At 51.0% G+C, this 23,877-nt stretch overlaps 1 protein-coding gene across 2 annotated transcripts in view; it reads right to left on the reverse strand.

Annotated features, from left to right (window-relative positions):
• Positions 1-1,618: 1,618 nt before the first annotated feature.
• Positions 1,619-23,877, reverse strand: part of SYN3 (synapsin III) — a 411,395-nt gene continuing 389,136 nt past the window's right edge. For both annotated transcript variants that reach the window (XM_008705633.1, XM_008705634.1), the window contains 6 exons: positions 21,294-21,368; positions 16,839-16,941; positions 12,221-12,355; positions 11,257-11,344; positions 6,161-6,452; positions 1,619-1,990 (listed from right to left, as the gene is read on the reverse strand). In XM_008705633.1, coding sequence (XP_008703855.1) covers positions 1,858-1,990; positions 6,161-6,452; positions 11,257-11,344; positions 12,221-12,355; positions 16,839-16,941; positions 21,294-21,368 — 826 coding nt within the window. In that variant the 3' untranslated portion in view covers positions 1,619-1,857. The remainder of the gene's footprint in view (positions 1,991-6,160; positions 6,453-11,256; positions 11,345-12,220; positions 12,356-16,838; positions 16,942-21,293; positions 21,369-23,877) is intronic.

Genomic DNA, 23,877 nt, shown 5'->3' on the forward strand with positions numbered 1-23,877 from the left:
TAGTGTTGCTCACCCAAGGAGTGGGGCCCTGGCTGTAAAGCATCCGTACCAGTACTGTTCCCATGGCCTTCCCACCCCGCTCAGTGCAGGGCTGCTGGTCTGACTTCCATATGCACGCAAAATACTTGGGAAGACTGACCAACATACTGGTCTGGGCCTTATGACCAGAAATCTGGACTCCTTTGGTCTGAAATGAAGCTAGCTGTGCCCACACTTTGAGAAACTTTGTTGGGTCTATGACTACTCTGTTGTGTGTTTTGAGTTGCATTTTATTACTAAGTGAGAATCAAGGGAGATTGACATTTTCGGATCTCAATCTCCCATGCAGAAGAGTGATGATGGCCTTCAGTGTTTTCTGTGTTCTTGATCTCCCCAAACACGTGGGCCTCATGGCATTACACCCTGTCCTACAAGCTTTCTCTCCTCTACTTAGAATGTAGCTCCAGGCCAAGGACATGGTCACTGTGAACCTCCCTCTCCTCTGTTGACAGGGAGGGGAAGACATGTGTCAAGTCACAAAGCAGGTTGTAAGGGGAGGGTGTGATGGCTATGTTCTAACGTCCTGGGCTCTTTTTGAGCCCAGGCGACTGGTTCTGGCACCTACAATGTTTCTAGCACCGGGTGCATGGTGACTCGGGGCAGCCCTGCAACCCCACCTGATCACGGGAGGCAGTCTGATGTAGGGAAAGAGCTTTGGAAAGGGAGTTGGGACATTTGCCAGCTCTTTTGTCAAGTAAGTTTGGGGTAAGCAAGGTGAAAGCTCATTTCTTTACCGCAGGAAGCCGAGGGCCTTTGACATGTAACATGTACTACCAGCCTCAAACCAAGAAATAGAAACAGTGTTTCCTAAACATGTTTGACCATGGGACCCTCTTATAACTGAGTAACCTACCCGCATCTTGCTGGCAGCAGTCCGTGCCATGGCAGCCAAGAAGTTCCTGTCACGGTGCTTTCTCAGCCTGTGCCATTGATCCGCGGACTCTCTCTGGTTCCTCCTCTATCCTGGAGGAGGGACAGCATTCCTGGCGGGAATTCAGAGTTCCTGGTGGTGTGACACAGAAGGGGGAGAGGAGCCCGAACCTGACTCCTTCCTGGGGAAGTTGAGGGCATCCTCCTCCTCTGGGAACTAGTGATGATTCGTCAAAGAACCAGTGGTCTGCTCTTGGCTGTCCAACCTGGACGTGAGCAGCACTTCAAGACTTCTCCTCCATTTCTGTTGTGTTCTGGAAGGCCCCACTTGTCACACAGGATCTGATTTCTTTCCACAGTTCTCAAGATCCTACCGGTGGCCACCTGGGATGGGACTTCGCCTGTCTGGTCTGAGGGGTGATCTCGAGCCTGGATGGAGCTAGCATGGGTAGGCAGTAGGTTCCTCTGGCTGGGCTTTTCTCCTTCTGTTTGCAAAACACTGTCAAGAGATTATTGCCTCCAATGTTGCTGAGGTCCCAGCGCCTGCACACCCGATGGAGGGGAGGCAAGGCCTAGAGGGGGTCTTCACCTGAAGGCAAGCAAAACACTAACAAGAAATGTGAAAACTAGCAACACACAGACATTTCACTTGGTTATCTGAGGCAGGGGAGCAAGCATCTGGGTGGGAAGGGTGATGTGATGCCTTAGGGCCTGGTTTGAGGAACCTGGAGGCTCTCAAAGGCCCACCACTGAGTTGGATGGTGCTGGAATGTCATGGTAAAGGGGGAGGGGACATGTATAGATACTCAGTTCCTGGGTCAAAGGCATTTAGAGAATATATTCTCAGGCCCTCCATTCTGTTCCCATTGGGAACCAAGGCTGAGAAGGAAGATGAGGCAGGAGAAGGGAGAGTGGAACCGAGCCCTCCCTCTCCCAGCCCGGGCCAGCTTAGTCAGAGAACAGGCTGGCAAAGGACTTCCTCAGGTTGCGGATGGTTTCGGCCTTGGCCTCGTCCTCACTTGGGGTCCCGCGCTGGGAGGCATCGGATGTGCTGAGGCTGTTGGTCAGGGATTGGGATTTGCTGAAACAGAAAGGAAAGGGGGTTGGGGGTGGCAGGGTCAGGGACATGAGTCACAGGGGCTTGCCTGGATAGTCATCACGAGGATGTGGTGACCGGAAACCAGGCGCCCCAACACTTACATGATGCTAAATGCATCACACACAATCTTTTTTTTTTTTTTTAAATAATGATTTTTTATTATATTATGTTAGTCACCATACAGTACATCCCCGGTTTTCGATGTAAGGCTCGATGATTCATTAGTTGTGTATAACACCCAGTGAACCATGCAATATGTGCCCTCCTTACTACCCATCACTGGTCTATCCCATTCCCCCACCCCCCTCCCATCTGTAGCCCTCAGTTTGTTTCTCATAGTCCATAGTCTCTCATGTTTCATTCCCCCTTCTGATTACCCCCCCTTTCTTTATCCCTTTCTTCCCCTACTGATCATTCTAGTTCTTATGTTCCATAGATGAGAGAAATCATATGATAGTTGTCTTTCTCTGCTTGACTTATTTCACTAAGCATTATCTCCTCCAGTGCTGTCCATGTTGTAGCAAATGTTGAGAACTCGTTCTTTCTGATAGCTGAGTAATATTCCATTGTATATATGGACCACAACTTCTTAATCCAGTCATCTGTTGCAGGGCATCTCGGCTCCTTCCACGATTTAGCTATTGTGGACATTGCTGCTATGAACATTGGGGTGCATATGGCCCTTCTCTTCACTACGTCTGTATCTTTGGGGTAAACACCCAGTAGTGCAATGGCTGGATCATAGGGTAGCTCAATTTTTAACTTTTTAAGGGACCTCCACACGGTTTTCCAGAGTGGCTGTACCAACTTGCATTCCCACCAACAATGTAGGAGGGATCCCCTTTCTCCACATCCTCTCCAACAATTGTTGTTTCTTGCCTTGTCTATTTTTGCCATTCTAACTGGCGTAAGGTGGTATCTCAGTGTGGTTTTGATTTGAATTTCCTTGATGGCTAATGATTTTGAACATTTTTTCATGGCATCACACACAATCTTGAACCTGCACGGCAGTTATCGGTATCTGCCATTTTTAGGTGCAGAAATCGGGGCTCACGCCAAGGAATGGGAGTGCTGGAGGCTGACATTCTTCCCACAAAGCCAGGCTGCTCAGAGGGTGGGCGTTACTAGCCGTCAGCTTGACCAGTCCCCCCACCTCAGTGCACAGACCCGTGCGGCCAACTGGGAAGTGCTCGATCAGCAGCAGCTTGTGATGCCCCTCTTACACTTCCCGGCACTAGTCTGGGAATCAGGAGGCCCCTGTTCTGGAGCCCGCTCTGCCGTGTGCCCCGTCTGGCCTCGGCAAGGGGCCTACGGCTCAGGGCCTCCTTCACCTCATCGGTAGGAGGGAGGGCCGGTCTAGCTCACCCTCAGGCCTCTTCTCTCCCACTCTGGGCTTCCGTTCCCACCTCTTCCCTGAAGCCTCTCCTACTGATTCCAGCCTGCCTCGGGATTCTCAGGGTGCCCACTGTTTGAGCCTTGGTGCCGGCCTAGTGCTAGGTGACGGGGCCGTGGAGATGAGCATAACTGGGGCCTTGCTCACAGGAGGCTCACACTCTAGTGGAGTGACAGACACAGGAAGAGATGCTGTAAAAAGGCCACAAAGTGTAAGAAAGCCCCACACAGTCCTGTCCTCCCCATAACCCAAATCCTCTCCCAGACAGGGACCATCTTGGACCCCTTGCTTATTCCGCACGGGCCTTATCCAGGACTGGGTGCAGATTGGGTAGTTGATAAATACCTGCTGACTTGAACCATTTAATACTTTAAAGCACTCGGTCAGGAGATTTACGTGTTTCTAGCTGGATTACTATAGGGTCAGTACTTACTATCCAAAATACCAAAGCGCTCGCCTGTCCTGGGATGAGCTGGGCTGCACCTCTTCACATGGGGAGAGGCTGTCTCAGATGCCCCTATAAATTGCTACCAGCCTTCTAAGCACCAACTGTGCATAAACTCATTTTAATCCTCATAATAAACCTGTGGGGTAAGTACTACTGTCCCCATTTCACATGTGAGGAAGTGGGAGCACAGAGAGGTTGAGTCCTGTTTCTGAGGTCATGCAGCTTTCAAGTGGGAGAGCTGGGATGTGAAACCAGGTGGTCTGACTCTCGAGCCCGTGCTGTCAACACGGCGCCATATTGCCCAGAGGACCTCTCGCGAATACCTGTCAAATTCAAAGTGCCTTTCTCCTTGGACCCCGCAGCACCCTTGCTGGCATCTTCTCTACGGCTGGTCCTGTGCATGTGAGGAACAGTGCGTGTGCAAGGCTGTTCTCCGCAGCCGTCTTTGCAAGAGAAAACCGAATCTCTGTTTGTGGCAGATGAGTTAGATTATTGTACAACTATACAAGTGGAATATGATACAGCTGTGAAAAGGAGAAAGTTTCAGTGAACTGATGGAAGAGCTTTAAGATTTATTGTTAAATGTAAAAAGCAAGGAGAATGGGGTGGGTAGTAAGGACTACCATTTGTAAAAAGCGGGGGGAAGGAACGGACATATATTTTTATGTTTGCGCGAGGAAACACTGGAGGCCCGCACAAGGAACTAACCAGAGCGGTCTCCTCTCCGGAGCAGGGGCAGGAAGACCCTGGACGGCAATGAGGTGAGAGGAAGGTTTTTCATTGTGTACCTTTGATGTCGTTGGTATCTTTTAGATCTCTGAGCCACGTGAATGGTGACCCATTCAAACACATTATGGTTAGCCTGATCCGGGGACCGGACGCCCCGTGCTCAATCCTAGCTTTTCCACTCACTGACAGTGGGAACTTCGGCAAGTTACTCATCTCATTGTAAAATATGGATAATAATAGTTACTAACTCCTAAGCTTGTGAGAATTGAAGAAAAACCCCAACTGGGTGAAGTGCTTGGCACTGCTAAGTGGACAAGGGATGCTGGGAGTGAGGCTATGCTTATCGACATTAGTGCTCGGCATTGAAGGAAGGGAGGGGCTTTCCCAAGAGAACACATCTGGGACCTCTCTGACCTCAAACCGAGAGATGGGCTTGAGAGGAAAGGGGACGAGTATGTGTGTGGTGATGGCTCATTCACAAACATGGCATGACAGCCACAGTTCCTCCCGTGCCTGGGGTCTGGCCGTTTGCAATGTGGCTTTGCAGGTCCTCCAACCAAGGGTCTCTTTGGCCATGTGAGTTGTTTTGACCAAAAGCATGTGGTGGGATGAAATGACCTTGTGTGCCTTCAAAGCTGGGCCTCAAGAGGGTTTGAAGCTTCTACTTGTGCTCTTTGGGGATGGAATTCTATCAGGTAAGGAGGTGGGCCCCAGCCTGCTGGATGTCGTGGCCCATAGAGAGAGAGGCCCAGCTGACAGCCGGTGTATGTGTAAGGCCCTCTTGGACCATCCAGCCCCAGTGAAGATGCCAGATGCTTGCAGCCCTATGAATGATCCCAGGAGAGTAGGGTTGCTAGATTCAGTAAATAAAAATACAGTATACCCAGTTAAATCTGAATTTCAGATGAAAAACAAATACTTTTTTTTAGTATAAGTATAGCCCATGCAATATTTGAGGATATACTTTTTTTTTTAAAGATTTTATTTATTTATTCGACAGAGAGAGAGAGACAGCCAGCGAGAAAGGGAACACAAGCAGGGGGAGTGGGAGAGGAAGAAGCAGGCTCACAGCGGAGGAGCCTGATGTGGGGCTCGATCCCAGAACGCCGGGATCACGCCCTGAGCTGAAGGCAGACGCTTAACCGCTGTGCCACCCAGGCGCCCCTGAGGATATACTTATACTCAGAATTATTCATCACTTGTTTGAAATGCAAATCTAACTGGGCATCCTGTATTTTATCTGGCAACTCTATAGGAGAGACCCGCAAAGGCATCTCCCAGTTGAGTCAGATTCAGAATAAATTGCTGAACCAAAAAATTATGAACAAAGAAAATGGCTGTTTTCTTAAGCTACTGTTCTGGGGAGGTTTGCTATGCAGCAAGAAATAACTGGCGCGTGTGTATCTGGAGGACGGTGGTGGGAGCTCTGCTATACTCTGACCTCCTGGGCCTGCCGCTGGCCATCCAAGTTCCCTCCTCTAGGCCTCCTATCCATTTAAAATCTGGGTGAGGCCCTGAGTCAGCCCAGCTCTGCCCACAGCCCAACCCCACCCTCGACCCTGCCCAATTCCAGAGCACTTACTTGAGATGAGGGTGGGGCGGTGCTGGCTTCTTGGACTCTTCCCCCTGTTGGGAAGCACTTCGGCCTTGAACGGGGGGCCGGGACTGGGAGGCGAGGGGGGCACCTGGCTTGGAGGCCTGGTTTGGAGAGCTGCCACTGGACGCCCGGGACAGCTGCGGAGATCCTGGGGATCTCTGCTGCTGCGGAGATCCTGATGGGGGGCTCAGCGGCTGCTGGCCTTGCGGGGAGAGCCTCTGCTGGGAGGGGCTTCCAGAGCGCGCGGGCTGCTGAGCCGGAGTTTGGCGAGGGCCCCCTACACGGGAAAGAAATGATCACGTCCAAGTTTTTCTGAAGATAAACATGCTTGTGCACCAATACTGCTTCAAGGATGTTCATTGTGGTGTTTTTTATAACAGTGAAAAGCTGAAAACAATATAAATGCCCAGTTGTGGAACTGATCGGGAACGTTAAGATACATCCGTATAATGGAATATGCTGTGGCCATCATATATGATGTGGCCGAGTCACAGTAAATGACAGAATATTGTTGATAATATGTTAAGTATATACTGCTGAACAAAAAGGCAGCTTACAAAATAGCACGTACAGGTTTATTCCTTGTTAGCACATACATATATAGCTATGTAAGACATAAACTGGAAAGTTGTCCCCTTGAACCAGTGTGTCTCTAATTTTAATGTGCACACGAATCACTGGGGCATCTTGTCAAAATAAAGATTCTGATACAGTAGGTACGGGAAAGAGAGTTGTGGACTGAACTGTGTCCCCCCACCATTCATATTTTGAAGTCCTTACCCTCCAGGTGACTGTATTTGGAGACAGGGCCCTAAAGGAACTAATTATTGTTAAATGATGTCATAAGGGTGGGGCCCTAATCCAACAGGACTGGAGTCCTTAAGAGAGAGAGAGAGTGAGAGACAGCAAGAGAGAGGCACCAGGGGCCACACAGGGGAAAGGCCACGTGAAGACACAGTGAGAAGGTGCTGTCCACAAGACATGGGGAAAACTTTCAGTCCTTTTGGGACCTTGACCTTGGACTTCCAGCCTCCAGAATGGAGAGAGGATGTCTTTTGTCGAAGCCACTCCGTCTACGGTATTTTGTTATGGCCGTCCATGCAGACTGCTACCAGCGGGCTCTGGGGATTTGTGTCTCTAACAAGTTCCCAGGTGATCCTTCTGCTCTCCACACTTTGAGTAATGAGCCACGGCTCAATGATTACAAAAGCGGTGGGGTTATCCACACTGAAGATGTATTACTTTTGAAACAATGGATTATCCCTTACTTTTCAAAAGCTTCTTAAACTTTTCTAAGAACTTTCAAAGGCATGTATGTCATTTGCTCTAGAGAGGGGCTGGTAGGGAAGATGCCATCCTTCTCGTCATGGAGATGTGCACACCGAGCCTCCCCAAGGTCTCCCAACTAGAAGGGTAGCCGCAGGAAGCTCAGGGGTCTTGGCTTCTCCCTCTCACTGCACAGAGCATGTGGGCCTTCACCAACAAGCAAAGGGGCGTCATAAGCTTGGGGACATTTTAGCCACCCAGAAATGACTTTGAGTACAACTCCAAGGCCCCAAGGAAGCAAGGTGCTCTCTCCTCACCCTCAAAGCCTGAGTGTCGGGGCTGCTGGCTGTGAATTGCATTTTGCCCAAACAGACGGGGCCCTGCTCGCGGGAGAGTGGGCTGCACCACGGCTGTCCTCGCCTGGCTGTGTTGAGATCACTTCAGGTGGGTGAAGAGACTGGGAGTTGAACGGGGCTGGGGCCCATCTCCAGGGCCCTTTCATAACTCGGCTTCTGCTCATCTGCCCTCCCTGGGTCTTACTGAGCACACTACACCCCAGCCTAGGGCTGGGCAGCCTGGCAGTAGTGCTGTGGGTTAGGCATGATCCCCACAAATGTCCCCATTTTTCCAAAGAGGCTGAGTCCCAGATACACTGTGACTTGCTGAAGCTGTCAGTTCTAATAAGAGGAAGAGCCAACATTCAAACCTACATCTCTTTGACTCAAAAGCTCTGTTTCGTTTTTCTTCCTTAAAAAGGCAAACAAAAAACAAACCTCCAAAACTATGCTATGCTGGGCTGCCCGGGTGGCGGCTTTGAGCCAGGTGCAAGAGGAGCTGTGCTGAAGCTTCAGATGACCTTTGCCCTCCCACATCATCCTAGCTGGCACCTTTGCAGAGGGCGCGACCTGCATGTCTGGTGGCGGTGACACCATCCTGGCACCAGGAGCCCCAGGTCTTAACTCCAGTCTTGCGTTAACTTGCTATGTGGCCATGAGCAAGTCATTTTCCTCTGGGTTTCTGGGCCCTCGTCTGTAAAATGAGGCCCTCAGAGCAGCCACTCGATATCCTTCCAGTGTGGACCTTCTTGGGAGCCCGTGCAGCACTTTCTACGCTGGACTGAATGACCGCAAAGATTTAGCAAATGATTGCACATGGCCTTGATTTGCTGTGCACTGCCTTCGTCACCGTCTGTCCCAGTGGCTCAGAGCGCCCAGTGATCTCAAACCCGAACACCTAAATTAATGAAGCAGGCAAGTGTCCAAAACATCATGGCAGCCAAGCAGACTGCTACTTTAAAAAATTAAAAAAAAATTTCCCTTGAGATAAAACATAGTTTGAAGAACTCTTTTTCTAAGGAGATGCAAGCTAAAGGAAATAAGGAGCACCACTACATCGCTGTGAAGGTGACAATAGGGGGGAGCAGGGCGTGAGGCAAACAGCAGAGTCCCGCCATCCCAGGGAGCCGGTGGGACTAAACGGTCAGGGGACACTTGCGAGGAGGAAGCCAGGCCCCTGGCTTCCACACCTTCTGCTCTATCCAGAGAACCAGAAATCAAGGTATTTGTGCAAAAGCTCCTGATTTCTAAATGCTGGCTTACTCTTGTATGTTTTAAACCCACTTCCGGTCAAAGAATATCTCTGTTTTCTCCTTTTATCTCAAGTCTTCCCATCCCCACCCCTACCCTGGGGCCAATAATATCTTGGAAAAATCTGGATCCTCATTCATTCATTTATTTATTAACTATTTGTCAAATCCCTCTTAGACACCTGGGCTTCCTCAGAAGATACTCATTTCCTTCAGTGTCTTGGCAAAGCAAACAATTTAGTATTTTTAATTTCAGCAAATACAAAAACCCATTAACTTATATATAGAAAGTATTTGCCCAAGCACAGGATTGGTGCTAAAAAATTATGAGGTTCGTTAAAAGAAAACTTCACTTTTTTACGGTAAGTTCAAACAAGTTAATAATGTGATCCTGTTATTTTGGGAACTCAATGAAAGCATTGTTTTTCAATTAGCCTTGTTATTTTTAATCTGAATGTTAATTCAATGAGCACTTGCTTTAATTACCTTAATTGGTTTTAAATTGATTGTTTTTCAACTCACTAAAAGTGTGTTTAGCCCCATGTCCCTTAAAATAATATCTCTTTATCAAGCATGTCTGTACTCTGGGCTGGAGAGGAAACCAGAATACAGTAGCTCTCTGTTTTAAAAGTGCTCTGTTCAAATGTGTTTTAAAAAGTAAGTCCTGGGGCAGAGCGGGAAAGGAGAGAGCAGGGCAGAGGCACAGCCAGGAGCCTGGCAGGGGAATGAATAAATCATTTTTGAACATTTATAATGATAGAATTACCACTAGGCAGGAGGGCACTGGGGCTGCTTTACTTCTAAAGATGGTTAACGGTAATGAGCATTAAGAACAACATGGATATTTTAATTGTTAATAAGACACATGTTATTGATAGTAAGTTTTTAACAGTGAAAGTTATATAGATCGTTATTCCTAGTAAACTATTAGTAGTAAGAGCTAACACGTCCTGGGCGTCACCCCTGCGCCGGGCGCCTTGCTAGTGGCCTCACCCGTGCTGCCCACGGAAGCTCCCCATAACTACCCAGGGCTGCGGTTCTATCACTGGGGAGACTGAGGCTCGGAAAAACGACGTGACTTGCCTAAGACTTAAGACTACTGAGACATGGAGGAGGATTCAAAAGCACGTCTATCTGCCTCAAGAAGAATCCCGACGTCCATGCACACGGTTATAGAAGTTACGCAATTTCCCTTTTCTTAAATACTTAAATACAGAGACGCAGACACGAGAAAGATGGTCAGGGCACTTTATCTGAGACCTGTGGAAGAGGAAGCTGTTTAATGACCAGGGCCGATTTTTCCCAAGAAACAATGAATATGTCGCTTTAATCAAAGCAACTGGAAAGGCCACAACGTTGAGAGTAATGCTTTTCCTTTCTGAGAGGTTCTAAGCAGATTCTTATAAAGATTGTTGTGAAACTGCCCGGCAGGGCCTCTTGACGCAGAGCTGCGAGGAAGCCCCAAGAGGGCGCTAGGGCAGTGAGCACGCCTGGAAGGTTCTGGTTTCGAGTGAGGCTCTGGCTGCGAGCAAGGCGGCGAGGCACCGGTGTCCCCCTGCCAGGCTGCGCAGGAGAACACGCCCCGGGCGGCGACATTCCATGAGAAAGTTATTGCCTAGGGTACATCCTGTCATCACTAGTTTATCCATTCTCTACTAAGTGGCGGCCTTTACACGGTAATGCTGGAATATTTTTTGAGGGAGCATTTCCATTGACAAAGTCAAATAACACGTTCCGTGTTTCCTTCTCTCTCACTCTGGCTGGCTGGCTGATACATCTATCATCAGACACCACTACTGGCTAAGAAACAGACACTTTGGCAAAGATCTGAAAGGCTAGACTTAGAAACCGGCATTTTCTCGTTGTGTTTCCTTGAGTAAAGCCCCACATCACCTCTGGAAAAAGGAAATACTGATGTTTTCACTGGGGAGTGCTAGGGAGACAAGAAAAAAAGGGGGGGATAGATGAGAAAGTCCCTCTTCCGGTGCCTGGCACATCTGAGGTACTCAGCAAATTCACCTGTCTCCCCATCCTTCCCGCCTGATTTACAGGGGGTGACAGACATCAGCGTTTCATTCATTCCGCACACATAGTGAGCGCATGTATTCTGTGCAAACAGTATCAAGATGGATTTTTCCAGAGGGCCTTCTGGAGACCACACATGGACCCCTCAGGGCATGTCAACATCCTCCCTGTATAATTTCCCTTGGTGACCTCTCGTGGCTCTTACCTTGTGTGGGCGGGCGTGGCTGGGGCTGTCCAAGCTGAGGCCCCAGCTGGGCTGGCCCGGGGGATTTCGCTGGTTTTGTCTGTGGAGCCTAGAGCGGGAAAGAATCCTGTGGTGATTGCTACAGCCCTCTGCTTCCTGGGTGGGAGGGCAGGACTTATAAAGATTTTATTATTGCTGAGATAAAACTTACACAAGGCACACAGTTCTTAAGAGTACACCATCGTGACTTTTTACATGTGTATACATCTGTGTAGCCACACCCGGATCAGGACAGAACATTCCAGTGGAGAAGGCTGCCCCACGCCCCTTCCCGGCCAGCAACCCCCTCAAGTATAACCATCATTCCAACAGCTATTATCATAGATCTGTTCTTGTGGGGGGTGGGGGGGGGAGCAGGTTTTGAGACTTGCTTTTCCAGAAAGCTGAGAGCTAGCAAATTCTTTGGAGAATGATCTGGTAATCTGTGGAGAGGACCGCGGAAGGGAGGAGCTATGTGGGAGCTTGTTGAGGTTGGGGGATGGAGAAACAGAAGACACAATAGTCTCTATTGACTGGTACCCTGGGAACACACAAAGGGCATGTGTGTACACACGTCCATGCGTGTGTGCTCACAACCATACACACACACCCACACGCACCCGCTGCTCCCTGCTCGGGTCCAGGATGGAGGGCACAGGAGGGACAACTGAGTTTTCACATTAACATCTCTGCCTGCAGGTGCCGTTGAGACAAGGTTGTTGTCCCTCATGATGGTGGAAGGAGGAAGGTCTCAGAGCCTCCCAAACTCCCCCTTCTGGAGCAGGGGTGCAAGCTTGCCTGCCCAGCCTCCATCCACACCCCAGTCCTTTCTCCCCAGGCTGGTTCCATTCTAGGACTATCTCCTTTGGATCCAGGGGCTCCCCAGTCCCAGACATCCCAGCATTTCTCACGGGTACAAAGTCTCCTGTGCTCCTGAGAACCTTACCCAAGGCCTCAGAGGTGAGGGCACTGTGCCCCCTGGTATCAGGAGTTGGCTCATTTTGGAGACAACGAGGTCGGCCATCAGCTGTCTGTCCTCTTCCACGTGCTCTCCAATCAAGGGCATTGAGCTGTCCATCACCTGTGGGAGAGAAAGGAGGCCTGAGGCAACCCCATGCCGGGGTAGCCAGGGTAGCCAGGCAGCCCAGCAGCGCGTCCCAGGAGGGCCGGCTCAGGGCTCAGGACAGAAGTGACCACTAGATGGCGATGTTCTCCCAGCAAACACCCAGTCCCGTGCCTCCAGCTGGGAATGATTCCCAAGGAGACACCCAGATCCCTGCAGTTCAGTCTAAAACAACTCTCTGGATTCAGTTCAATTCAGCCTACATTTGCTGGGCTACAGAAATGTGACCACGGGCCAGGGAGCCTTTGCTGACCTTTACTGCTCTTTTCTTTGGGGAGCCAGTCTCCGCCCCCTCCTTTCCCACCTTGGCTCCTGCCCAGGCTTGGGGCCACCTCCTGAACTTTGGCCCAAGGTCAAGGCTTTCCACAAAGCCGGAAGCGGAAGCAGTGAAGGTGGGGGCTCAATTAAGACCAAAAAATGACATGGGCCGGAGCTGACCCCGGGTTCAGACAGAAGAGGGATGAGGAAAGGCCTATTCTCAGGCGCTCTGGCAAAACATGTGCTTGGAGAGAAACACATTCCACAAGGAATGGCCAGCTTCTCAGAGGAGGCAAAGTGCTTCTATTGGAAGGGGTCCTGAGAGATCACATCTCTTCATCCCACTCTTTTTGCAGATAGGGAAACTGAGGCCTAGAGATGGGAAAGGACTTGGCCAAAGTCACACAGGCCAACCACGCAGGTGATTTCCTCAGGCGCGGGCAGCTGTGGAAGGTCTGGAAGGGGAGTGAGGCCTAGGCAGGCACTCTCTCCCCTCCTCCACTGTAGGAATCGGGCCTGTTCATCCACCCCACGGCCATCAAACTCACGGCCTTGTTTCCCCTTTTCCCAAGCTCCCGACTCACCAGGTTCTCTCTTCCGACCAGGCCCTTATCTATGCCCGTTCTCTCTGCTCATTCTTCACTTAACTCCCTCTCATCCTTCCCGGAACATGCGGCTAAGCCTGTCCTCTCTGACGGAGCAACTTCTACCCAGCTGCTCTTCTACACTCTCGCTGTCCTCACGTCGGCTGTCCCATTGGAGAGCTTACCCACAGTCCTGACATCTCCTGTTACCTGTGTCTCTCCAACCAGACTGTGTGAGTCCCTGAGGTCAGAGATGGGCCCTGGGTCCTGATCAACAGATATGCCCTCAATAGCTCCTACGATGGAGAAATGAAAGGTCCTTGCAGTAAGTCCTGCTCATGATGATAAAGATACTAGTGCAGGTGCCATGTTTTATTAAGCACTTACTATGTGCCAGGCACTGTTCCAAGCACTGGGCGTGGATGATCTCCTACAGATCTCAGAACAGCTCTCTCGGAGGCAGGGAATGCTGTCATCTTCATCATAATGATGAGGAAACTGAGCGTCAAACAAGTAGTAAGTTTGAGGACACGTTACTAGCAAGCCACAGTCCTTCCATTTCTCACCGAGGACTGAAATAGCTCTTTGTGGTGAAAACTCGGAACGGGAACCTGGAATCCAAGCCTAGTTTTGCTGCAGACTTGCTGTGTGATCTCGGGCAGGTAACGTTTCCTCTGTGGGCCTATGTTTTCCTCAACTGTAAATTGAGGGGTTTGGGCAGCTGTGAAGACCCTTCCAGGTGGGGCCTTTAGGGGTCTGTGTGTTTAAAGCACCCACTGTTGTTGGGAGGCTGAAAAGTAAGCTCAAGGTTATGTGAATGTTGATTCTAGCATGGTCCTGAGAACTGTCCTCGAATTGAGCTCCTTGTGGGTTGGGCTGGAGTCCTTGGTGTCCCAGATCTCAGTGCCCGGCACACGGACAGCCTCTTGGTCTATGTGGGCTGAACTGACTTATAACTGTGGAGTCTGTCTGGATGGACACAGGTCTATCCTTCCTCCTCCTGACCCTACCCATCGTTTTTTCTTCTGGTTTCTGTTTCCTACACTCCCTGCAGTGGAAAATAGCCACCACAAGGAACCTGAGGTCAGAGCATTTTGGAATCCCCGTGGTGGACAAAGCCAAAGGAAGTGGATGCTCTGGTCTCCCCAAGGAAACATTTTTCCAGTGAGCAATATCATTCCCTGGACAGGCCACAGAGGACAAGTTCAAGGGTCTTTCCCCTGAGTATTCTACTGTGAGGATCTTCACAAAACATGTCATAAATTTTATGTTCTCACCACAGAGGTGGCTGAAGAAAACAGTATTTTTGGATCTCTTCTGCCTTTTTTTCCTGATTGGGGAAAAATACCTTTTATCTTCCTGGTAGCAAGTTCCCCATCTCCCTTGACCCCACTGTAAACCCCAAAGCAAGTGAAACAACTCTGCAATGTTTCTGAGAGAATAAACAATCTGAAAAGTCATCTTTTTTTTTTCTGGAACATTCTGAGAAGTTGTTTTCTTGTTTTTTAAAGTCCAAACCCACTAATTTTGCTTAAAAAAAAAATGTAAGAGGTCTTTCATCCCTGACCCTCTGAATGTCTGGAGGCAGCGAGCCTGGGCCCACGAGTACAGGCTTTTGTTTCCTCAGAAAAAATGTTGAGAAAACTCAAATAGGCAGGAGCTCTTGGGGCAGAGAGAATGCAAGGGAGAAGGGGCTAAAACTCACTGGAAGGCGGGGAAGGGGAGTCAAGGAGCCTTTCCCCCATGATTGCAGTCACCTCTCTGGATGGAAGCCCCAGGACGAAGGGTCCCTGCCGCCATGGTCGCTGCTATATCCCCCTCACCTGGCTTGGTGCCTGGCACCCAGCACAGGAGCTCGTTAGTGAAGGACGGATGACTGCGTGTGTGCCACAGCTGAGCTCGTGTCTGGGGGTCTCTGTGTGGAGATGCAGACGCAGTAGGGCTGAGAGGGGTCTCAAGAGATGCAAAGCTTCGGGCAGGAGGGCCCTTGGTCCATCCCTGGTCCAAAGCTCCCAGGGCATGCTCAGGAGGGCGGGGCACTTGTGCCTCCAGGAGGCAGCCTGGCTCAGAAGCTAGTGTGCAGGCCAGTACTGCTCCTAGCCCCTCCAATACCACCTCTGAGAACAGGTTAGTTGGGGTGGGGGGCGGTTTCAGCTATGGTGGCAGTCAGAGGGAAAGTGCCTCCCAGACTTGAGAGGAAAGCTGTTTTCCAGAGCAGGACAGAACCTGCAAATACAGAGGCAACTCATCCTCAGAGTTTTCTGGCCTCTCCCGGGAGGATGGAGGGACGGTGTCCATCCAAGGGTGGCTACTCCTCGGGCAGGGGGCCGATGCCCTCCAGGTATGGCTGGCAGGTAGAGCAGGGCTCCCACCCGTGGAGTCACCTGGCCTTGCCGCGCTGTGGCTCCTGGGGAGCGGCGCAGGCACGCGGGCCTGGAGGACGAGCTGGCTCCTGTGGTCAGCCAGCCATGTGCTTGCCATTAGCTGCCCACAAGCCGGGGAGGGGGTGGCCGCAGGGCTCTCCCTCACGTGTCTTGGCCTTGTGTCAGCACCGCCCATCTGCTGTGGTTTGAGAAGGCCACGGAAGGGGAGCCCTGCAAGGGGCTGTGGGGGGTGTGAACTCGGAGATGTGCAGTTGGGGAGAGAAGGGAGAACTCTGAGGCCAGGGGGCATTTTCAGGGAATAGCTGTGGAGAGCCAGAGCTGTGTGTGTGTGTGTGTGTGTGTGTGGTGGGGGGGACAGGGCAGGGGAGAGCAGTTGGGGTGCAGAGGAGGACTGTGGGATGAGGAGGGATGGTGGGGGGGCAGTTCTGGAGGAGAGAGGGGGAAAGTGGGATTGGGAGAAGCACAGAGGGGAGCTGTGGGGGGAGAGGGGGACTGAAGGACTGGAGAGGACAGAGGGAGTCCTGGAGGAGACAGGGGGACCGTGGATGGGGGGAAGCACGGACAGGAAGTGAGCAGGGGAAGGAGAGTGTGGGATTGGAGGTCTATGGGTAGGTGACTGGCCTGGAGGACGGCAGGGGCCTGTGGGCCTGGGAGAGGCACGGGCTGTAGGAGGGTTGTGGATTCTCTCTTACAATTCTATTTCCATCTTTCCTTCCATTCACACCCCTGCAGCGCTGTGTTGCCTGTGTTCAGTGTCCTCCATGACTTGTTTATCAACCTCCTTCTTCACCAGCCTGCACACCCCATGTCTGGCTGGGTCACAGCTCTGTCCCCAGAGCCACACCCATGCCTAGCCCTGGAGAGCCTCTAAGGACAAGTGTGTTGAATGGACAGAGGACGGAATCTCTGCGTGGTGACTAGGGAAGCATGCCCTGTTTACACGTTTGGACACAGAACATTTCAGAGGCCCAATGGCACACAGTCTTGCTGACTCGTGGCCTGATGTGCCCCCCCTCCCCTTAGGCCCAGGGGTCGCCAAACTTCATGTCTGGAGCACAGAGGCTTGAGATGCTGCCAAGGGTCGGGATGGGGTGTGTGAGGCCGGTGGGTGAGAAGCCTCTGGGAGCCACATGTGCCCAGGCCACAGGCTAGGACAGAGCCGACCACACTGGAGACCACACGAGGATTCTGTCCCCCTGGCACGCCTGTCCTCACCTCAATGATGTAATCTCTGCCGTCCTTGCTGTGGACGGCCTTGACAGCGCAGATGTCCAGGCCGCCAAACATTTCTGAGCAGCTGTCCACCCATAGCCTGTACCTGCAGGGACGGACAGACAGACAGTCAGCATTGGGGGAGGGAGCAGGAAGGGGGAGCAGAGGGAGAGAGAGAGGCAGAGACAGAGAGACACGGAGAGACACGCGGACAAATAGGCCACAGGTACGGTGACACGTGCATGCATTCAGAGACGGAGAGAGGTGGTCAGAAATAACAAGAGACAGAGATGCAGTGAGAAGGACACACAGAAGGAGACGGAGAAGCAGTGGGAGAGACAGAACGGGCGTACAAAGGCAGAGACACAGATGGACAGAGAGAGAGACAGAGAAAGGAAAGGGACTAGAAGGGGAGCCAGGAAGCAAGAGAGAGAGAGGAAGGATGGGGGGGGGGGAGGAATGAGAGGTGGGAGAGGTCTCTGAGGCCCTGTGCCTCCCTCCCCCCGCCCCCAAGCCCCCAGGACCCAGCTGGCTCTGCAGCAGTGGGGAGTGTGTCCTGCCTGCATCCGGAGCCATCCTGGACACCCGGCCACTCCTGCGGTCCTTTTCCCTTGGGAAAGCTGCTTGAAGGGCTCAGAAATCCCTCCCAGGCCGCCCTCCGAGCCCCAGCGACCATGTTAGATGAGAGCCTGTGGGGGACAAAGGGTGCATTCTGCCCTGAGCCTGGGGCGGGCGGGCAAGGGAGCCTGGCAGGCTGCTCTCCCGCCCAGGGCCTGGCCTGCTGGACCCAGAGCTTTTGTTCCCTTTCCAGATACTTGATGGCTGCAAGGTCAGTTTGCTTTGCAGGGGAAAGATCTCAACGCTGGACTTTGACCCTGCAACAAGGGGATGGTTGTATCTGGAGAAGTCTTCCCGGGCCTGCACTTGGCTTCCCCTGTGGTGGCTGGATTCGGGAGTTACAGGGGACTTTGTATCAATGGTCTTGCTTCTCTCCTCACTCTCCAGGGTCACACGGGGCACGCCTGCTCTGAGATCTATTTGTGTCTCTGAGCCATAAGGCCTGGAATGAGGAGAGAGCATGGCTGAAGTTCTCTTAGAACCAACTCTCTCGTCTTAATTGCCAAGGCCCACTGAGGCCCAGAGAGGGAGAGTGGCTTGGCCAGGTCACACAGCAAGACAGTAACAGAGCCAGGATTACACAGATCTCCTGGCTCCTCACTCAGTTTTTTCATTCAGCTGTAGCAAGGAGTGTGTGAGATCACAGAAGGAAAAGGAAGGATGAAAACTCACGCCTTTTTAGCTCCTGGTAGGTACCAGCCTGTCTGTGGGGGCTGACCCTTCATTCTCTAACCCCCACCACAACTCTGTCAGGAAGGTTGAACACATCTTTCTGATGAGGAGACTGAGGCTCGGAGAGCTTAATCAGCCACTGTGCTGGCTTCCACACCTAGATTCTGTCTGATTCTACAGGGCAAGCAAGCCACGCTTCCTCTCAGTTGGGACACACTGCAGCCGGTTCTCCCTCGGCATGGGAGACCAGTGACCTGGAGTCTTGCTGTTCATTTACTCAATAATTTCGGGTAGGCCTCTTCTTCTTAAAGCCTCAGTTTCCTTGTTTGAAAAATGGGAAGGCCTAGGATGATTCTAGTTGTGTGTCAGAGTCACCAGGAGAGTGGAGCCTCTAAACATTCAGACCTGGGGGCCCTGCTGTACGTTAGATGCTCTGTTTTTAAAGCTTCTCATGGGATCCTCATAGGCAGCCACAGTGGAGGACAACCTTTGGTCCTCAGAGCTCTAAGAGTCCCCGGGGCTCTCTGACCAGGGTCCCTGTAGTTGGCAGTAGTGGCTGACTGGGGGGGGCACCTTCAGTTTAGGGAGACCTGTGCCCTGAGACACATAAATCAGGTTTCTTCTCAATGAAAGATGGAAGTCTGGACCAAGACTCAGAGAAAACTGGTTTCTGGAGGCTGTTTTCCAATGATGAACTTCTGGAATACCTATTGGCTGCATCCCATAGGGCATAGCCCCCCCCCCCCCCACTGTTCCTAGGGCCAAGGAAGGGGCTTCATGGGTGGGGCAGTGTGGGAGAGACTGGAGACCATGGGTCCATGCTCCCCTCCAGCTGGTTGGGACTAGCACTGACCAAGCCACATTGCTGGTTTTGCCAAGGAGGAATTAGGGTACCTGGCAAACAGGTAAGCCAGGTAGAAAGAGGAGCCAAGGCCTGTTTATGGGCCCCCAGAGATTTCCCCCTCTGGAGGTGGGATTGGGGAGCTCTGTCCCAGGCTTTGGGAGTATTGCCTGTGACTCTACAGAAGGGAAAGTGAGATTCCAGGCCTAAGTGGACCCGTGCCTAAGGTAGGCTCTTGCAGGAATGGCCAACGTGGCCTGGAACTGTGCAGAGCTAGGGATATGGTGGCCTGCTGGGGCCATTTGTGAGCAGCTCACGGGGCATCGAAGAAGGCTGGGCTCACATTCTGGAAAGGCCATGGAGAAAAGGACCAAGATGTCCTGTGGATGCTCAGTGGGGGAAGGAAATGACTGCCTCCGACCAGATGATTCGGGTGGGCAAGGTCATGAGCACACCGCCCTGAGACTAGCTGGCATAGGTGGGCTCCCAGAGTGAGGGCCGCAGCTGCCCCTGGGGCTGATGGGAAGGGAAGGCAGCCCCTCCTTGCCAGGGCCACTACTGGGTGAGGTACTGAACCTCCCTCTCCTGATCAGCGCTCTGGCTGATCACCTTCAATTAACAGCTGGAGCAGTTCACAAAGGTTAGTTAACTTGCCCCAAGTAACCCAGCCTGGAAGGGACAGGACCACTAGCTTTTGCTCACATCCGGCTTCTTAGAGCCCCTGAGCCATCAGTTCCAGGAAAGCAGGGACCATGTCCGTCTTGTTTGCCACCATTTCCCCAAGGCCTCACTCAACACCTGGTTCCCAGCTCGTGCTCAGCAGATGACCAACAAGGAAATGTAGGAATGCCTCCCAACTCCTACTCATTCTTTACAAGGGGACTTTGGCACCACCTCCTTCTGGAAGTCTTCCCTGACCTCACCCCTCCCTAGTCTGCATTGGGTGCCCCTTCTCTGTGCTCTCTCTGCAAGCACCCACAGCTCACTGCCACCCCAACATACCACTCTTCGTCTCCTACGTTGACTGGGTTATTCGGAGTGGACCTCTGTAGTTTTAGTCTGCGCAACATTGGTTTTTCCCTCCTATCCTTCTTGACGTTCCGTGGCATCAGAACCCTCCCCATCCCCCTCAGTCATTGCTGCCACAGTGGCTGCTCCCACCGCAGTCTCCAGGGGTGGAGACGTGACCCAGGCCAGTGCCGCTTCTGGGCCATAGTGATTGGCTCAGGGATGGTCATGTGACCCAAGGCAGGCCAATCCGCAAAGAAGGCTCACTTGCTGTCTTTGGTTGAGATGGCTGGGAAAGAGTAGTTTTGTCCTGAGGGCCTTGACACCGTCAGGATGGAAACCTGGAGCCACTGGGCGCCACCAGATGAGCGCGTTGGTCCGAATGAAGCCAACGCAAGAGAAAGTGAACTGAGGTGTGTGGGGATGAGCCCTGAACTCCTACCTAGAGCTGCACTTCTGGCATTTTCATTGCCACAAGCCAACCAACACCCCTTTTGTCCCTGACCAATGAGATTTCTGTTCTGATGCTTGCAACAGACACAGAGTCTGTGAAGGGAAGGGCTGGATGTTTTCATCTTGGCCCCTTTGGTGCTTGGCACATGTGGTAGGCACGCAGTGAATGTTCACTAGCAGATCTTTCTGACCCCAAAGCCCATACTCTATCCACTCTCACTGCATGCCTGCACGTAGAGGTCACGGGGCCTGCAGGAAAGAATGTGTGTGCGCTGCTGGCCCCGGGAGCAGGTGACTGGCCCTTCTTCAGGTGAAGAGAGCTAGCTTCAGTGCTTAAAGGCAGAAGACCTGAGGGACCTTCAGCCAAAGTGCACATACCACATTCATGACTCAGTGGAAATAACCTCTCTGTCCTGACACTGAGCTGAAAAAATAAGCACGAGAGAGGAACGGACATTCCAGGAGCCCTGGTGTCCTAATAAGGATACTTTTGTGTACCTGTCAGAGCAGGTGAGGACTCCCTGTTCTCTCTGCAGTAGCTGGGCAGGGCTGGAAAGACCCCTCGACTTGGAGTTAAGACATCAGTGATCTACTGTCAGCTTTGTCATTGATCAGCTCCATGACCCTGGACAAGTCACTTTCCCTCTCCGAACTTGCTTCTGCCATCTGTAAAGTGGGATTATAATAACATCTAACCTGCAGGGGGTTGGGCAATAAACGGTTGCCGTGTCTAGGAAAGTGCTCTGTGGGTGGTGAGGCCCTGGCACGGGGGTGAGGCGGCACTGTTTACAGGCCTCTTGTTGTATCCGTCCCCTACCTCCTACTGGGGCTGCTCCACGCCCTATTACACCTCTTCTGTCTCTTACCTCTCCGTCATGGCCACCTGCTCCAGCATGGCAGAGCCTGTGTTGGCCTTCCAGTTTCCAGAGATGGAGGTTCTCCTGTATCAGAAAAATAACACCGACGGCATTAGGACTGCTGTCACTGCTCTGTTTTCCTTCTTTGCTTTGGCTGTTAGGAGGCTCCAATTCAAATATCTGGCTCACATTCTGGCATGTATCGTTAGAGACACATCTTGCCCCCAGCTTTATTTGCCTGTTTTTATTTTCCTTTATGCTGATTGTCTTATTTACTTGTTGGATCTTATGTATCTTTTTCTAGGCCACCTTTGAAATCCAAAGATTATTGTTTTTTTCATTAAAAATTTTTTTAATTTAAAATTTTATGTAAATTTTTAATATTTAATTCAAATTCAATCAGCCAACATATAGTATATCATTAGTTTCAGGTGTAGAGTTCAGTGATTCATCAGTTGCATATAATAGCCAGTGCTCATCACATCATGTGCCCTCCTTAATGCTTGTCAACTAGTTACCCCATCCCCGCACCCACCTCCCCTCCAGCAACCGTCAGTTTGTTTCCTAGAGTTAAGAGTCTCTTATAGTTTTGTCTCCCTCTCTGATTTCTTTCCATTCCATTTTCCCTCCCCTATGATCCTCTGCGCTGTTTCTTATATTTCACATATGAGCGAAACCATATGATAATTGTCTTTCTCTGATTGACTTATGTCGCTCAGCATAATACCCTCCAGTTCCATCCATGTTGATGTAAATGGTAGGTATTCATCCTTTCCGATGGCTGAGTAGTATTCCATTGTGTATTTAGATCACATCTTCTTTATCCATTCATCTGTCGTTGGACATCATGGCTCCTTCCACAGTTTGGCTATTGTGGACACTGCTGCTATAAACATGGGGGTGCAGGTGCCTCTAAAGATTAAATTAAAAGAAATCTACACCATCAGATGAAATCCCCCAAACCTTGGCCTCTTGTTTTTGAAAAGGAGAACTAGGGCAGTAGAGCCACTAGTGATTCTGGAATTTCTCGAGGGCTCCAAAATGTAGGAAAAATGATCCATGGAGAGAAGTGGTCACTTTTTCATGGTGAAGGGCAGGAGGCACTTCTGGCCTCGACACCCTCTCTGTTCATTTGCCTTTTCTGCTCCAGCAGCACCAACCTCCTTTGCAGTGCTCCAGTGCCATGGCTTTCTCCTAGGTTGAGGCTTCCCTTTGCCTGATCCAGTCTTTGTCCCCATCTTTGCCTCCCTAAGGACCACTCATCCTTCACTTTTCATATGAGATGTGACTTGCCAATAGCACCCCCACAACAAGAGTAGACACCCCTAAACCAATGTTTAGTCATGCTAATCTCACTTGGAATGACTGCTTTAGTGTCCAGTCTTTCCCAAGGGCAGGTGACATGTCTGACTCGTCCCCTATCCCCCCAGTGTCCAGTGGGACCTGGCATGTAGAAGGTACCCAGTAACTAACTCCTGGGTAAGGGGCTGTGTATATTGGGGAAGAATCAAGACAAATGATCTCTGGTGGCATATCTGGACTCAGCAAATACTGAATGAGTGTAAGCAAAATGGCAGAGGTAAAGCTTTTTGTTTTATGGCCAAGGGAAGGCTTGTGGTTGAGATTAAAGGGTGAAGTGGGAGGAGGAATTGCTACACAAATATACCCTTCTGAAACAGAAAAGAACATGTATCCAAAGAAAACAGATGCTGAGAATTGCTGATGAGCAACAGGGGTTAGAATTGTCAAGGGGTGTAGTGACATTGATAAGTGCTATGTGCGTTCAGTTCAGCCCAACTCAATTCAGTTCAATTCGGCAAACACTCACTGGGCCACTCTATGTCCTGGGTACTAGGCTTGTTTCGGTGTGCAGAGATGACCTCGTCCTAAGGTTGCTCACGACCTGGAAGGGTGGACCAGTTTAAAACCAAAGTAGAGGCATGATAAGTTTAGCAGCATACTTGAGTAGTGAAGAGCAAGGAAAGCAGAGGAGAAACCAGAGTCATTCAACGTGACCCCAGGTAACCACTGAATGTGCCTTGGAGGGTGGTAGGGTTGGTATAGTGGGATCTGCACGGTGGCAAGAGAAGGGAAGAACTGACTTGAGTCAGACAGATGTAAGGTTCAATCTTGGTTCCAGCATTTTCTGGCTGTATAACCATGGACACCATCTCAGAGTCTTTATTTTTTTCATTGGTAAAATGGGAATGATCTCCATCCTTATATATTACATAGACTAAAGGAAATATTCCCATAAAAGTCTTAGTCCAATGGGCACTGCCATTATTTGTCAGTCAGTGGAGACAAGAAAAGAAGGCATTGCATTGCCAGAAGCAGCAGGAACACAAGCCAGATTGCTCTCCTGCCAAGAAAATAATAATGGTGTGAGTTGCTGTTCAATGGGTGCTTTCTCTGTCTGAGACATGGGTCTAAGGGCTCTATACACATGGCTCATTCGGGTTCACAGAACCTAATGAGACAGATATTACCATTATTATTATCATTCCCTCTGAGTAGCAAAAGCTACCAATCCATATCTGAGAAACTCCATGCTCTTAATCACGACTCTCCATGGCAGAGCCCGTCGCAGGCT

Source organism: Ursus maritimus, unplaced genomic scaffold (genome assembly GCF_017311325.1).
Source record: "Ursus maritimus isolate PB19 unplaced genomic scaffold, ASM1731132v1 scaffold_21, whole genome shotgun sequence".
NCBI lineage: Eukaryota > Metazoa > Chordata > Mammalia > Carnivora > Ursidae > Ursus > Ursus maritimus.